Source organism: Hetaerina americana, unplaced genomic scaffold, assembly GCF_022747635.1.
Source record: "Hetaerina americana unplaced genomic scaffold, ioHetAmer1.1.p SCAF_225, whole genome shotgun sequence".
Taxonomy (NCBI): domain Eukaryota; kingdom Metazoa; phylum Arthropoda; class Insecta; order Odonata; family Calopterygidae; genus Hetaerina; species Hetaerina americana.
Window position 1 is genome coordinate 259,348 of NW_027286792.1, and position 13,782 is coordinate 273,129.

Below are 13,782 nucleotides of genomic sequence, written 5' to 3' on the forward strand. Positions count from 1 at the left end.
GAGTGGCTTGTCTATAGTTAATATATTACTTAAAATTTTGCGTTTTAGATTTTTGTCTATCGCATCATTAACACACGTGAAACCAACTTTGCTCTGTACCAATCAAATATTCTAATGTAAAATTTATCAAAACTTTTCGTGTTATCTTTCTTAACGTTTGGTGAGAATCGAAGTAATTTTAATTTCTGAGCTTTTTATTCAGGCTACGTCAGTTCTAACAGAGCTTTGCTTGAAATAATGAGGCCATTTTCTGATAAGATGTCTATATCACACCGAATAAGGGTGATTTAACCTTATAAAAAGACTTGTTTCTACCTTTATCATTCTCCAATCCTCGAGTTAATCAGTTAACTGATAAATTATTGAGAGTAGAATATCTTCATCTTGAATGAGAAAAGATAAGCATCCTTTTATAAGATGGTTGACCATTTGTTCCGATGCTACTTCACTAAGTGAAACGTAGTGCGATGTTTTAATTATTTCTTTGGACCGGTCAGCTTTCTTAACTTAAATACCCCTCCCGACTACTTCCATATCCACTCGTGTGTGCGGTGTCCCAAAAATCTCTCTCTCATTTTTACGCTTTCTCGCGGAACTCAAAAATGATAATGTTAAAAGGTTGATACATGCTTACATTCAGCGGCCTTGATCTCTCGTGAGCCGGTCTGTAAAGTTCTGAAGCGTCATTGATCTGTGAAATCTGGTAGGTATGTACTATATGATTTGTCTCAACCACGATTGTTCGTTAGCCAATAAAACTTTATGCATATCTCTCCTAGAAGAGAAGTACTCGTTTTTGAGTTTCGTGGTATTAAATGTAGTCGTTGCTTTTAGAGGGGTTATCTTTTCCTTTTGAAGTGAATTTTTCTAGGATAAAAAACTTTCACCTCTTTGAATGCATTGCGCTTTTAAAATCAACCTGGTGAAATAAGAAGTGCTATATTAATGAAAGGAATAACTTTTGATGTGTCATATCGAATTCAGCTGCACATTCAATAGTCAAATGGAATATATCTTCTCAAAGTCAGTGGATTAAAAGTCATAACTCGATGTAACTGAAATGGTTTTCTTCTTTTTTTACAGAATTTTAACGATAAGCAAATATGTGAGGCAATACTGACGGTGAAAAATCGGAACTTCATTCGCAGACAATTCCCAACCGCTCACGTACCGAATATGTTACCGACCGCGGTCAATGATGGAACTGCCGCCGTCGGCGCCAACGACACTTCAACAACTGAGAGTGAAACGGAATCTTCTCGATGCGAAGACGACTTGTGTGTTACCAGTGAGACTGAGGAGACTGAGTGTAGCTGCTCTAAAGTTTCTCCAAATCCAGGTGCTGGTAGTGAAAGCTCGATGATGCCATCTGCCGTGACAGGGGTCGCACCAAGTACGTTCATACCTCTGGCAGCCAATCAGACGTATACCCAGTGGAGGGACCTCATCAAAATTTCTGAAGTGCGTGATGCCCCTTCTAGTTTTGCCCCCCCCTTATCGCTGGAAGGTTGTGGTCGTGGCTTCGGAGGAGGGTGCTGCTGTCGGCACCCAGAGGATTTGCATTTGTTAGGAAAATACGGCGATAGTGAGGCAGAAATGGTGAACACGGTTGAAGGTAGTGTGCCTATTCGTGATGCTGACTCGGAAGGTCCCGTTTGTGATCGAAATGAAACGGCCATCGACGGTTTAGGTGATAATGACTTTATAAAGTTTAAACGTGGCGCTGCGACTAAGTGCACGGCGGCGAACGTCCGACCTCATCCTATTGCTTCCTCTCTCCCTGACGTTCGTGTGCCTGGCGTTTTACCGCCACCCTCTTCCCAAGCGCCGAACTTCGACGACCTCTCGGAACAAGTAAACCTTATTAATCTTTCATCTCCTCCACCCTCGACGACCTTCTGTAACCCGGAATGGGATCGTAGTCGAATCCAGGAGGGTAGACCCTCCAAGGGTGGAACTAGTAATATCTCGTCGAAAGAGCAAGCGGCTGGTAGTGGTCCCCTTTCTCCGCCATTCAAACCTTCTCGAACACGTGACCAAAATGTAAGTCAGGATGAAGATAGCTTTGGGGAAGAACCCCTGGTGTTACCGCACGAGGTTGATGATTTTCACTTTAACGTAAATTGTAGACTAAAAACTTCTGGAGGCGGTTCTCATTTTCTTGACGAAGAAGGTGAGAGAAGAATGGACTTGGGAGGCAAGGGGAAAACGTCTGCCTCCGGCAGTGTCAAACTCACAGCTTCATCCCCTGCTGGACCTTCATTAAAGTGCAAGCATGCGAATCCTCAAGGTCTGCAGCCTGCACCGGTTTTCGCCGGGCATAGACAATTTCGTAGTTCCAAGGAATCTTCAAACTCCCCCGGCAGACCCGTCTCTCCCTCGAATTATGCCGGTGCCTCTGCTTCTCCTTCTTCATCTCAGCTTATTGAGACACCATTGTCGTATACATCGGTGAACCTAACGTTACGGCAGCCGTCATCCGACCCCCTACCTCCAATCGACATACGATCGTCAGTTGGAGACTCGAGTGTCTACACATCAGCATCCTCTTGTTTTCCTCAGCAATCATTCCAGTCCGAGCTCCAAATAAGAATCGGTGGGAATGCTGGAATTTCTAGTGGCTCTGGATATGCTCCAATGACACCGTCATGGAAATCGCAACAGTCAAATCCCAAGAACCAAACCTCAAGTCAATCTCCCCGAGTGACGCAGAAGCAACCCCACGACCTTAGTCCCAACCGTCTGGCTGCCGAGAATCGTAGTGTTGGTCATAGTCAGAATTCACCCCAGGACCCTAGGAGAGAAAATTGGGAAAGGCCTCGATCCTTATACGGACCTTCCTCCGCAGTGAACACGGGAAGACCTCAAACTCTGGAATCCGTATCCTTGCCTGATGTGTCCCAGATACGCTTTTTTGCCGGTGAGCAAGACAAAGCTCCTGGGGTCAGTAGTCGGCACACCGCTGTTCAACACCAACCGGACGTTAGAAATCGACCTGCGGCATCTGTATCTTCGTCACCCGTAACTGGATTGCCACCTCCTGGGCCTCTACCGTCATCTAATTCCCCTAAGGATAGGCCACGACTGCCGGCAAATGCTACATCATCTTCTTTCGACGGCCATTCCCAGTCATCATGTTCTGATATATCTCGTTGCAAAGGTGAGTTGTAACAAATGAATTAATGCTTAATGACTTTGTATGTGATGGTGCATTGATTCGGAAGTATTTTCTCTAGAGGGTTGGGCATGGTGCTCTCAGTTACGGTTACGTAATTGCGTGTGTTCAAAAGTAATAATCTGGACCAAGTTGCATAGAAAATTCAATGTAACTTTATATTTTATATATGGGGATACAGCTTACCCCCTACTTAGCCCTACGGGTTCTTAAATTCTCTGTTGGGTAATAGATAATGTTTTCATGATCGATTACCTAAGTGTGAATCATTTAACGTTGACAGTGCTTATGTACATCGAGTCTTGAGGGACCCCCTCAGATTTGTACTTGATTTTATAGGGCACTGGGGAAGTAAAAGTGAGTGTTTTATTTGAGTTAAACATCGGTTGTCGTCATGTGACGCGAAATGTTGACATTGTTTATAATTCTCCTTTGGACGTTTTAATTGAAGTTTAGCTTCCGAAGCACCCAAATGGACTCCTGGGCGCTGCGGGAAAATTGTCACTTTCGTGTGGCTCCTTCGGCATGAAATTTTGTGAAAAATTCGAGAGACCACTCTGCCATTTGGCGATTATTGTGTAGAACACGTGTGGAAAATGGGGGTGATGTGAGAATCTTTCATGTGGAGTATTTTTTATATTGCTGAGAAAGCAAAGACATGATCGATTCACGAATAAATTGAATCAGACACGGGCAAAATATGTCGTCCATAGATTTTGCTTGTTCTTGGTCACTCATTTACTTTCATGCGTGAGGTCCGTATTTAATTTAGGGATATTGGGGCCCTTGGGAAGTAGTGTAATGGCGATGAACAGATTTGGTGGATCCCTTGTGAAGCCTGTCGTAAGTAAAATTTCACCAAAAATACCGTAGAAACAAATTTGCTTAGTCGCAGCTTACAAACGGTTTAGAGTGGAGCTCTTGGGCATGTATTCTTGATTAAGTTTAGATGAATGATTGATACATTGTTTCATCTCCTCAGAGATGAAACAGTTCAGCCCCTCAAATTGTGTAATTAAACATGTTAAAGGCGAATACATTTCCGTACATAGTTTGTGGAATTTAGACTCTATTTCACCGATAGCTACCTGCAGAAACAAGCATGCAACGAGCTGTGTTGTCAGACTTCAGATGACACGAGAATAAGAGGGGACTCCGTACCCTCTCCCTTGACCCCCGCGCGTTCACGTCTAGTTTCCAACCTCGGTGGGTGCTGTCTCTATCGAGGTGTAATGGCGTCCAAATCAAAGACGGCTGGAAGTGATTTGCCTGTGTCCCACTTGGGAGCTGTCAACTTTAATTTATAGTATTGTCCCTGTTATAATGAATACCTAGGTGAAGACTCTTAACTGGCAAGGCAATACATACGTACTTGGTCTATCGAGCCTTAACTACTACAAATATGTTTCAGCATATAATCGATATACTTTATTGTCAAACACGTATATATGTTGTTATTTTCGGCATCAAGGTCCAATTATCGAGCGACTTAGAGTGAAAATCGGTTATATGTGATTTCTCTGGATGGAGTGAGAGCTGTGAGGATTGCAAAATATGTATCTGTAGTATAATAGAGGATGAAAGTTCTTAGAGAAAGTCTACAAAATCCTCCATTTCTACGAGTCGGAAAATATATCCAGCCCCAATGAAGGTATGTGTCGAATCCTCCCAAGCAAATGTTTACGTAATGTCGATATATCCTATATTAAATGCTCCCGGTTCTATCATGTCACATAGTGACCAGATCGGTCATAAGGAGAAAGAGATCTGGTGTGAGGCGTGGAAAATGGACGGGGACCAGAAGCTGGCAAGTTATCCACATTTCTCCTGGAATTGAAAGAAAAACTTGTACATATGGGACACATGCCTAGACGCGTTTCAGTCGCAGTGCATACAAAAAGCTCTTGGGCCTGTTTTCTGTTAAGTAAGCATTAGGAAACGTGGCTAATTTTTTAAACTCATTTAATTCTTATAACTGAAAATTCTGTTTTTATTTTGCCTTACCATTGTATTTATTTGATCATAAACAAATTTTGGCCGTTTCCTGTAATGTTTACTGTGAGATTTTTGATTCTCCTTTAAGTTACTTCTTTGGGATTCATCATTGAAGCTCTTTCAAATTGATGAAATTAGCTAGCCCGTAGAACAGTGTTAACTTATACTCAGCCTTCACTTTGTCATGTATCAGGTTATTCCTAAAAGATAAATTGATAATGTGTATTGATATTGTTTTATCGTCTGGGAGAAAGTTAAAAAGAAAATTGAAGACTCCTATACAAGACCCAATGCGTGGATATGGAATAAGGACTACTTTTAAATTCTACCTCGGTGGGAACGAGTCAGTTTCGCAGATTTGGCAGTTCGGTCAAGTATTTTTTATTTGAAAAATTAAATTTTTGGAGGTGTATGTGGGAAGAGAAAATACTAGTCTTGCGTTCGGTTATAATACCCTAATTTACTTATCCCCCCAGTAATAAGCTATTTAACATGAAGAAAATACAATTGTAAGGGTATTAACTTGCAGTAGGCGTGGAAATATGGAACGGGCATGGTCTTTGCACGTTGCATACCCGGCTGCTTTGAATGGGCTTGTTGCGTCTTCTAAACCGCCGTGCGACCTAATCGAGTCTCACTCGTAAGGTTTCATACCCATTGTGTTTTATCCACGCTGGCCGGAATTCTTAAGTTACTGTTGGCTGGCAATGTGCAAAAAGGAAAGCGCCATGCGCAGGCTATTACGTGTTCCGTCCTCCGAACCGAAACCTACCTTCAACCATTGAAACACGGTGCGCGGACATCGTCGTTTCTGACCCCCCCCCTGTACTGTCGCAGGCATGGAAGCGGTGTGTGTCAGCAAAGCAAAATAGGATGTAAGTAGACGTGACTTAGGCGGCTCCGGCCTTGCTACAATGAATTTGCCAACTGTTTTCATTCACCTTCCAAGTATAAAGTATAAGATAATATGCTGGTATTAATGATAGATTACGTCATAGCATGTAGAGACGTTATGACACTACGTTTTGGTAGATCACAATGGATATTAATCTATGATCGTCAGATTAAATGCGTAAAGATTTCATCTGTATTCATTGTATATTTCGTGTTTGTAAAGAAATCGGCGAAAGAGCATGATGATCAACTTTGAAATAATAATTTATTTCCCAGTGAGGAAATATTATGTGATCACATATATATTTTGCCTTATTTTATTTTTAAATGTTCACCTTTTGTTGTCCGCTAAAACTATTTGAATATGGTGTCGGTTTTCAGCTAGCGGGAAAATATTTCAAAAGTTCTATTCGTCTAAATTTGATGCCTGCAAAACCAATTCGGGTCGATGTAACTATTATTCAGTCAATATGACGTGGAAGGATCATGTTATTCAATAATTTGTTTTTCATAATTCCTGCAATAATATCCATCCCAATGGACATTAATTGGATGCTATTGGAGTACTGACGTTTCAATTAGTTAAGAAAGCTTGCAATTTAAAGAAGTATAATGCGGAACATAGCTGTGGAAGCCAATTATTTTAATCATCCAAGTTAATTTAACATGTTTTAAAGGTATTGCATTAAAATTTTGGAAACACCTGAAATAAATGGCCATGACGAAGGCGCCTTAACGTCGCAGCGCGTCGTGTCGGCCCTCTCCCCCCCTCCCTGGCTCCTTACCCCGTAGGGCGTCTCGCATAAAATTCGACGCGTGGCTGTCCTCGTGGGAAAAGGTGCGGCCGGAGGGGCGAAGGAGGAGAGGTTTTCAAAGTCACTGACTCCCTCTCTCCCCCTCGCACAAAAGAGGGATGTGTGAAGGGGTGGTCATTCGGGTGTTCGGAGAGGGGTTCTCACTCATGGGTTCCTCCCCTCGTATCAACCCGTGGAAATTCGGCGCGCGTGGAGATGGGGAAAAACTAGTCCGTAGTATCTAAAAATGTGAGGACGGAAGGTTTTTCTCTCTTTTTCTCCCACCGTCCGAATCCCTATTCGAAGGTGAGCCAAATATTTGAACCCTCCATTACAATTTAAAAGGGGTGAGACTGCGTCACGGGCGTGTGGGGTGACGGCTGGGGAGATAGGGGGGGTGATTCATTTGGACGCGCTCGTGTGCCGCTTCAGCGCCGCCACCCCGATAGCGCCGGTGTGCGCTCCTTATTTCGCTCGGCGTGGGTGGGGTGGAACCGGGGGAGGTCCGTGGAGTACTCTCCCTTTCTTCCCTAGTCTCCCCCTCCCGAACCCTCCCCGTGGAGGCGGAACTCCGTTGCTCTGGCGTCGCCGAGGGCTCCGCCTACGACCGCCAGTGTTCCGTTTTTCTCAATGTCGACCTCGGGTGTGCTGCTGTACCCTACTCTTTGCCTCATCTTCGTCGAAATTGTGTGATCGATGGAGGCGGTCAATCAAGTCGAACGTGTCTCTCATTTGGTCGAACTCACTCTCGCCGTATAATGAGTGGGATTCCTGTGAGTGAGTTTCAATGGTAGCATTGAAAAATGTTTAGCTTAGGGCAACCAGACTCGTAGAAGATTAGCATGGTAAATTTTTGTGCCACATCTATGATTTCCGGCGTGAGTGTTATTGGAGTAAATGAAATTTTCAAGTTTATTTTTTGTATAATTTATGTTGATATGCTCGTGATACTCAGTTAAAAATTAATACGGTTGTTGTTGCCGACTGGGTCATGAGTGTCAAAATAGAGGAATAAATAACAAATGAAATAGATTTTGGGGCTCGTTGTTTACGAGAAAAATACGTGAAGGTAACCACACTGTATTCACAAAATCATTCTCCTTTTCCCAGTCCTCAGTCCTTTTTCCTCTAATGATTGTCCTTCACCGTACACCGTTGTACACATCCACGCAGTGCCCCGCGACTCGCTACACGCCGTGTGGTCTGGAGTGTGAGGACACCAGCTATAGCATGGGGAGGAGAAAGTCTGTAAAGGGGAGAGATTTTGTTCCTCTCGCTGTGTACTTTGGTCGTGATTTGTCCCCTGGAATAAGTATACTTGTATTTACTACAAACTCGAAACTATAGCGGTGAAAAATTGAACGAAAATACTATTTCACATTAATTAGAACTCAAATCAATTATGATACCACCGTTTGGGATCCATCCCGAGCGACATAGAGTCAATAAATGAACAAAATTTAGGGAGAGAAACTGATAGGGTGATTCGTAAAATTGTCTGGTGTTTTTCTGTTCGTCGTTAGATTTTGTCTGTTAAGCGTGCTTTTTTTCGCGGCACTGTTTCGCGAACAGCAAAACAGGCAGTTTCACTAACCTCCCTATTGGCTTCTCTCTCTGTATTTTGTAGAATTACTGAATCTCTGTTTCTTGGAATTGTACCTCTAACGCTCGCTGCATATTCGCTTTGGGTTCTAATTCACGAGTAATAGTATTTTTATTTCACTTTTTCTTCGTTAAAGTTTCCAACCACGGTTTTCATGAATGCCAGATTTCACACGATGTCACTGTTTTCCTTACCCTAAATCCGTTATGTTGTAGTCACCCAAGTATTTTGCATTTCCAGAAACGCATTTAAACGCCTTCGACTGCCTTTTCTGTTACTGTTTAGTACCAAGAGCATTAGCGTACACTAGTGATTATTTAATGTTCGTTAATATCATGTCAATCGTTTGAAAAGTTTTCGCGTTCTCTGTGGCTCGTTATTTATCTTGAAATTGGGGCACAGATGGCGAAAAGTCTTGTTGCTTTTTGTTTTCCAATCGATGTCATTTATGTATTTAGTTCCGCTGAGAGACACCTGAAATTACTTTTTTAGTTATTAGTACTCGAACCATCTGTTAGTAGGTATCCTTCTTTCGCGGTTAAAGAGACCATCGTATATCTAGTTTATTATCCCTGCATTCATTACACACCGTTGAAAGTTGTACCGCGTATATCGGTTGACCACTTTTATGCTTTTACTACGACTTACTCTAGAGTCTGCCTCATGTTCCTCAGTTCAGTCTTTCTCTTGAAGCATGGCGGTCTCCTACGTCCTCGATATCTGGATTCCATCACCGTTCTGGCTCTTGGATCAAAATAAAAACGTATTTCGTATGCGTTTAATTTTGCCGGAGACACTATTAATTTGTACTTTAAAGGAAAATATTTGCTACACCCTCTTAATACTAATCGTAAAAGGTCTTTTTCTCCGGATTACATTAGTAATTATTATGAAGAGAAAAATGAAAAAGAATATGACCGTTTCCTAAAATAAATGCATGTGCACATGTACCATTTACGCCGTCCCTTTCGGTGTAGGAAAAGTAAAATAAACAAGGTTTTGGGTTGTTTTAGGAATTTTACTCCCCTTTACTCGCCATTGATTAATTCGGGGCTCTATAAATATTGCACTACTTTTACAGAGGCCCTATTTAAGCGATTCCGTTTCTAGTCGCTAGAATGTCGCGTGAAACCAAATGATGCTGCAGGGAAAGAAACTGCCCCAGCCTTTGACATTGTTTTACGCTTAGCTCGGGGTTATTTCTTTTCTCGCTCATCAGTACCGAAATTCGGGTAGATATTTTGGATGAATACTGTTGTTCTTTCACCAGGGTCATAGAGATTTCATTTTTCTTTCATTTAACTCCGGTACTCCTTCTTCGACCTTACGGTCTTGCAATCCATCGATGCATTTCAAGGTTTGAATACTAAGTTTCACACGTACCCAGCGACAGTCCACCGGCTTTCCTTACGCTAATCGTATCTCTTTCATTCAGCGTGAATCCTAAACCCTTGTACACTGTTTGTCAACTCCTGACGGCAATGTCTAACCATTCCTCTCAATTTCAACAATTCACAATCCTTGCGTTAAGTGTCACGCACTCACAAGGGGTATTTATTCGTCTCTTAATCATGTCAAATTACTTTCCATGCACACCTTTCATGTTCCAAGTTTATTCTAATAGTACAAGTAACATTGTCATCCAGTCTTTGATAAGCCAATCTTGTATGAACAACACCACGAATTATGATGGATTGACTCTTGGGGACTCTGTACAACATGAGCATAGTGAAAGTCATTGATACTAACACTTCCGGCGTCGAGAATGATATTCAAGCCCGCAATGTATTCAAACCTCAATGGGAAGTAGGGTAAAGACCTATGTAGGAGTAAGCATGTAAAAGTATATTTTTTCCAGCGGAGTTTTTGGCTTCAAACTATATAGAAGGAAATATTATAGTGGAAATACTTATATATGCCATATTATATGCATCTGCTACGTGCGATGATGGTCTTTTGGATGGGAAAACTATGGGTGCCACTGTTCAAAGAAGGCCTAACGTCGTATGGGAACGAATCCAAGAGGTTGAGGCCACGTATCAGCCGGTTTTTCCAGTGGTAAAATTGAAGACCTCAATAAGCGTTCTTGGTAGCAATGGAATAATTGCGTCGACATTTGAGTATGCGAACGCGTAAAAGTATGCTATAGTTAGCAGCGGCAGCAGTGCCATTTTTCTGGTGGAAGTAGTCAGTCAGAAAAAATATAAAAAACATAGAACTTGAACCCACCTCATAATGAGATGAGGGTGAAATTCACTGCTTAATGCTCTTAGGTACTTTCTAACTTCCATCGTTGAATCCCATCTCATGTTATTCAGTATAATTACTGAGCGGCATTCGAAATCAACTTTTATTTTTAATTATTGCTCTATGAAACTCAACTGCATCGCAAACCAATACCATTTTTCCAATTTTGGAAGAATAATCCATTAAGCCGTTTTACCTTAATTTGTGCGTTTTGCTGGCACCTTTCCTGGGCAAATACATGACCCAACAGTTGCAACTAACTCTCAATTGTACAAAAACATGAGTATAGTCATGTCAGTTTCATACTGCACTCGTAACCTTCTGCGATTGAAATATTTTTCTCTCCATTCTCATTGTAAATTAAACGGATTTAATTTTATTCCATCTACATCATTACGCTGTTGATGACGCCGTAAAAGAGAACACTAACACAGTCTTCCATAGTTTAATAACGGTCCTCTTATATTTTGTACCATGTTATATTTCAATTTTTCGGCAGTGAAATTTTGAGGAATTAGCTTATTTATTTACCCGTGACATTAATCGTTACAATCATAAATTATGACTTAGAGCGAGACTTGTAGTATCATTTTCGCTTCCGTGCATTGTTTTTTTAATTATTTTAATTGGTAATATATGTTTAATTTTTCACTGAATATAAAAAAAATACCTGATTGCCATTTCAAAGATGTGGATTAAATATTTTAAGTGATTTAAGGCATCAATTTTTATTGGTATTTTTACGAAAGGAATGAGCATGTGCCTGACACTATTCTACCGACATTCTCGCGAAAGAACATGAGGAAGGTTCCCCCGATTAATTTGCATCTGAGAAGCTGAAGGTTTTATGCATAATTTAAAATTTTATTTACCTAAGTGCCAAATGCCCTGTCTCGCAATGGGTGGACTTATTCAGTATATAGTTTCACGCGTTGGCTCTTTTTGCCTAATTTTGGTAGAAGGATTATAAGTTCGGTTTGAACGGAATGACTTTCCCTGAGTGAACCTGAATTAGCTTTAACGGACGAAATTTCGCTGACACCAACTATAAAGTATTAAAAAAATGAATTGATTTCGGGAGTTACTTTCTGGGAGTTATTAATATCCATAATTTAGAAGAAATTTTAATTTTTTTACGTAAATGGATAGAAGGTTGCGAAATGCAGACTTAGTGCAACTGCGATTCGAAGCTAAAATTTCGTAGTTTGACGTATATGATATTGTAATTTATTTATACTTCTTTATTTTAATCATCGAGAAGACAATTTCAGCTGAAGATTCACGGAACATTTATTGCGCATGTGAATCAACCAAAGTCCTTTCTAGCCGCTGCGTATACCTTTGGTAATTATATTGGTAAGCTTAGATGAGTGTGTTGCCCTTAAAAACCACCCAGACGGTTATAGCTTGTCGAAACAGGTCACCCGAGTATGGAACCCCTTGTCACCAGTTAGCTATAATCTCACAGTTTGATGGAATACACCAATTTGGTGGGAATCTCGGGGGCAATTGATTCTTCTAAATCATAAGAAAATACGTGTAAAAGGAAATGAATTTGTAGGTCAGCGTCATAAGTTGACATGATTCTGGAACTGACCCCCCTGCTGTAGCATGAGTCGATGACCGCAGAGGGTTTAAAGCCATCTTGTGTCTTCGAATTTCACGATATCTTTTTTAACCGACCAGGTGAGCTCGCTGGTTTGTGCTCCGAGGCTGGGCATCTTTTATTGGAATTTCGTTCGCCCATTCATGGATTTGTCCTTGGTTGAACTTATGGTGTGACGTTATGTAACTTCAGAGCAGCTGATACTTTCGGTTAAAAGAGCGTAAGTTTTTTCTCAGAATATACCTATCGTAATTGTCCTTGCTGCATCGCCTCTGGTTGCTAAGCGCGAGTTCAACTGAGCCTGATCCCGAGCCCCGCTTAGCGCGAATAAATGGCTAGGCGACCGAGACCCGGGCGGCCGGCCCCGTGACATCGAAGACAAGCTCACGTACTACTCATTAAAGGCATTCCCGTGGCTCGGGCGTCGATGCAAGGAGGGCGAGAGATCGTCTTCCCCGCCCTTCCTCGCGCCTTTCCGCTGCATTCGACGTCGCCCACGCCGCGTGCCGAAGTCATAAAAGGTGGGTGCCGGGGAAGGGGTAGAAGCGGAGTCCTTTGTGCAGCAATCGTTTGACTTCAAAGAGTGCGAGTGCCTCGACACGTTTGTTTTTTTCATATCAACACGGTTCTCCTCTTCGAAGAATGAATGCGGTGGAGCGTGGTCGCGCCAAGGCTTACCCTCACGTTCTGTCGGACCCTCGTCCACACGTAACCTTGCTCCTCCCCACACCCAACCATCCACCCACCTTCCTCCCACCCTACCCACCTTCCTTAACCCCTCTCCCGGGTCCGCTTCCTGTGCCTCGCCCCCGGTCCCCTTCGCCCTCCCACTTCCCTGCCGCCGTGGGGCACCCACCGATTTGGCGAGCTCCCAATACAAATGCCTCCCCTCCCTTGATGCTCCTCGGCGACCCCTCCCGATCGAGGGGCGGCAGTTGGGTGCACTGGGGAGGGCGGCTATTTTCGCATTCTCCCCCGGAACACCCCCTCCCCCCTTTATCCTCCCCACACCACTTGGCTGCCGACACCTCATTCCCCTTCCTAACCCCTCCCCGCGCCGTCTCCACTCGGGAAATTTTCTCCCGACGCTTTCGTTGGCTCCCCCCCACCTCTTCCTTCCCCGATCCCCAAATACTTCCGCTCCTCCCCGCGACCCCCCGTTTTCCCAATTCTCTGCTTTTCGGAGGTGTCTGGTCCCTACGATTTTTCCTTCATCCTCCTGCTCCCTCGGGCGGCCTCTCGCGGCCCGCGCTTCTCACCTTACACGACCTCGGGCCGCACCCAATTTTCACTCTGCTGCTCGTTCCCCGGCCTCGCGCGCAGAGTGCGGCCGCAGCCGGCGGGGCCGTCGAAAGAGAAAGGATGGTTGGTGGGGGGGGGGTTGCTGTGGGAGGAGCGAGTGATGCTAGTTTTTCCGCCGTATCTACTCTTTCCGACCCGGCTTCTAATTTTTGAAGAGAGTAGGGGA

At 43.1% G+C, this 13,782-nt stretch overlaps 1 protein-coding gene across 3 annotated transcripts in view; it reads left to right on the plus strand.

The window, feature by feature from the left end:
• Window positions 1-13,782, plus strand: part of LOC139689366 (TGF-beta-activated kinase 1 and MAP3K7-binding protein 3-like) — a 132,426-nt gene that overhangs the window by 55,388 nt on the left and 63,256 nt on the right. For all 3 annotated transcript variants that reach the window (XM_071586447.1, XM_071586445.1, XM_071586448.1), the window contains one exon: window positions 1,084-3,160. In XM_071586447.1, the coding sequence (XP_071442548.1) occupies window positions 1,084-3,160 (2,077 nt within the window). The remainder of the gene's footprint in view (window positions 1-1,083; window positions 3,161-13,782) is intronic.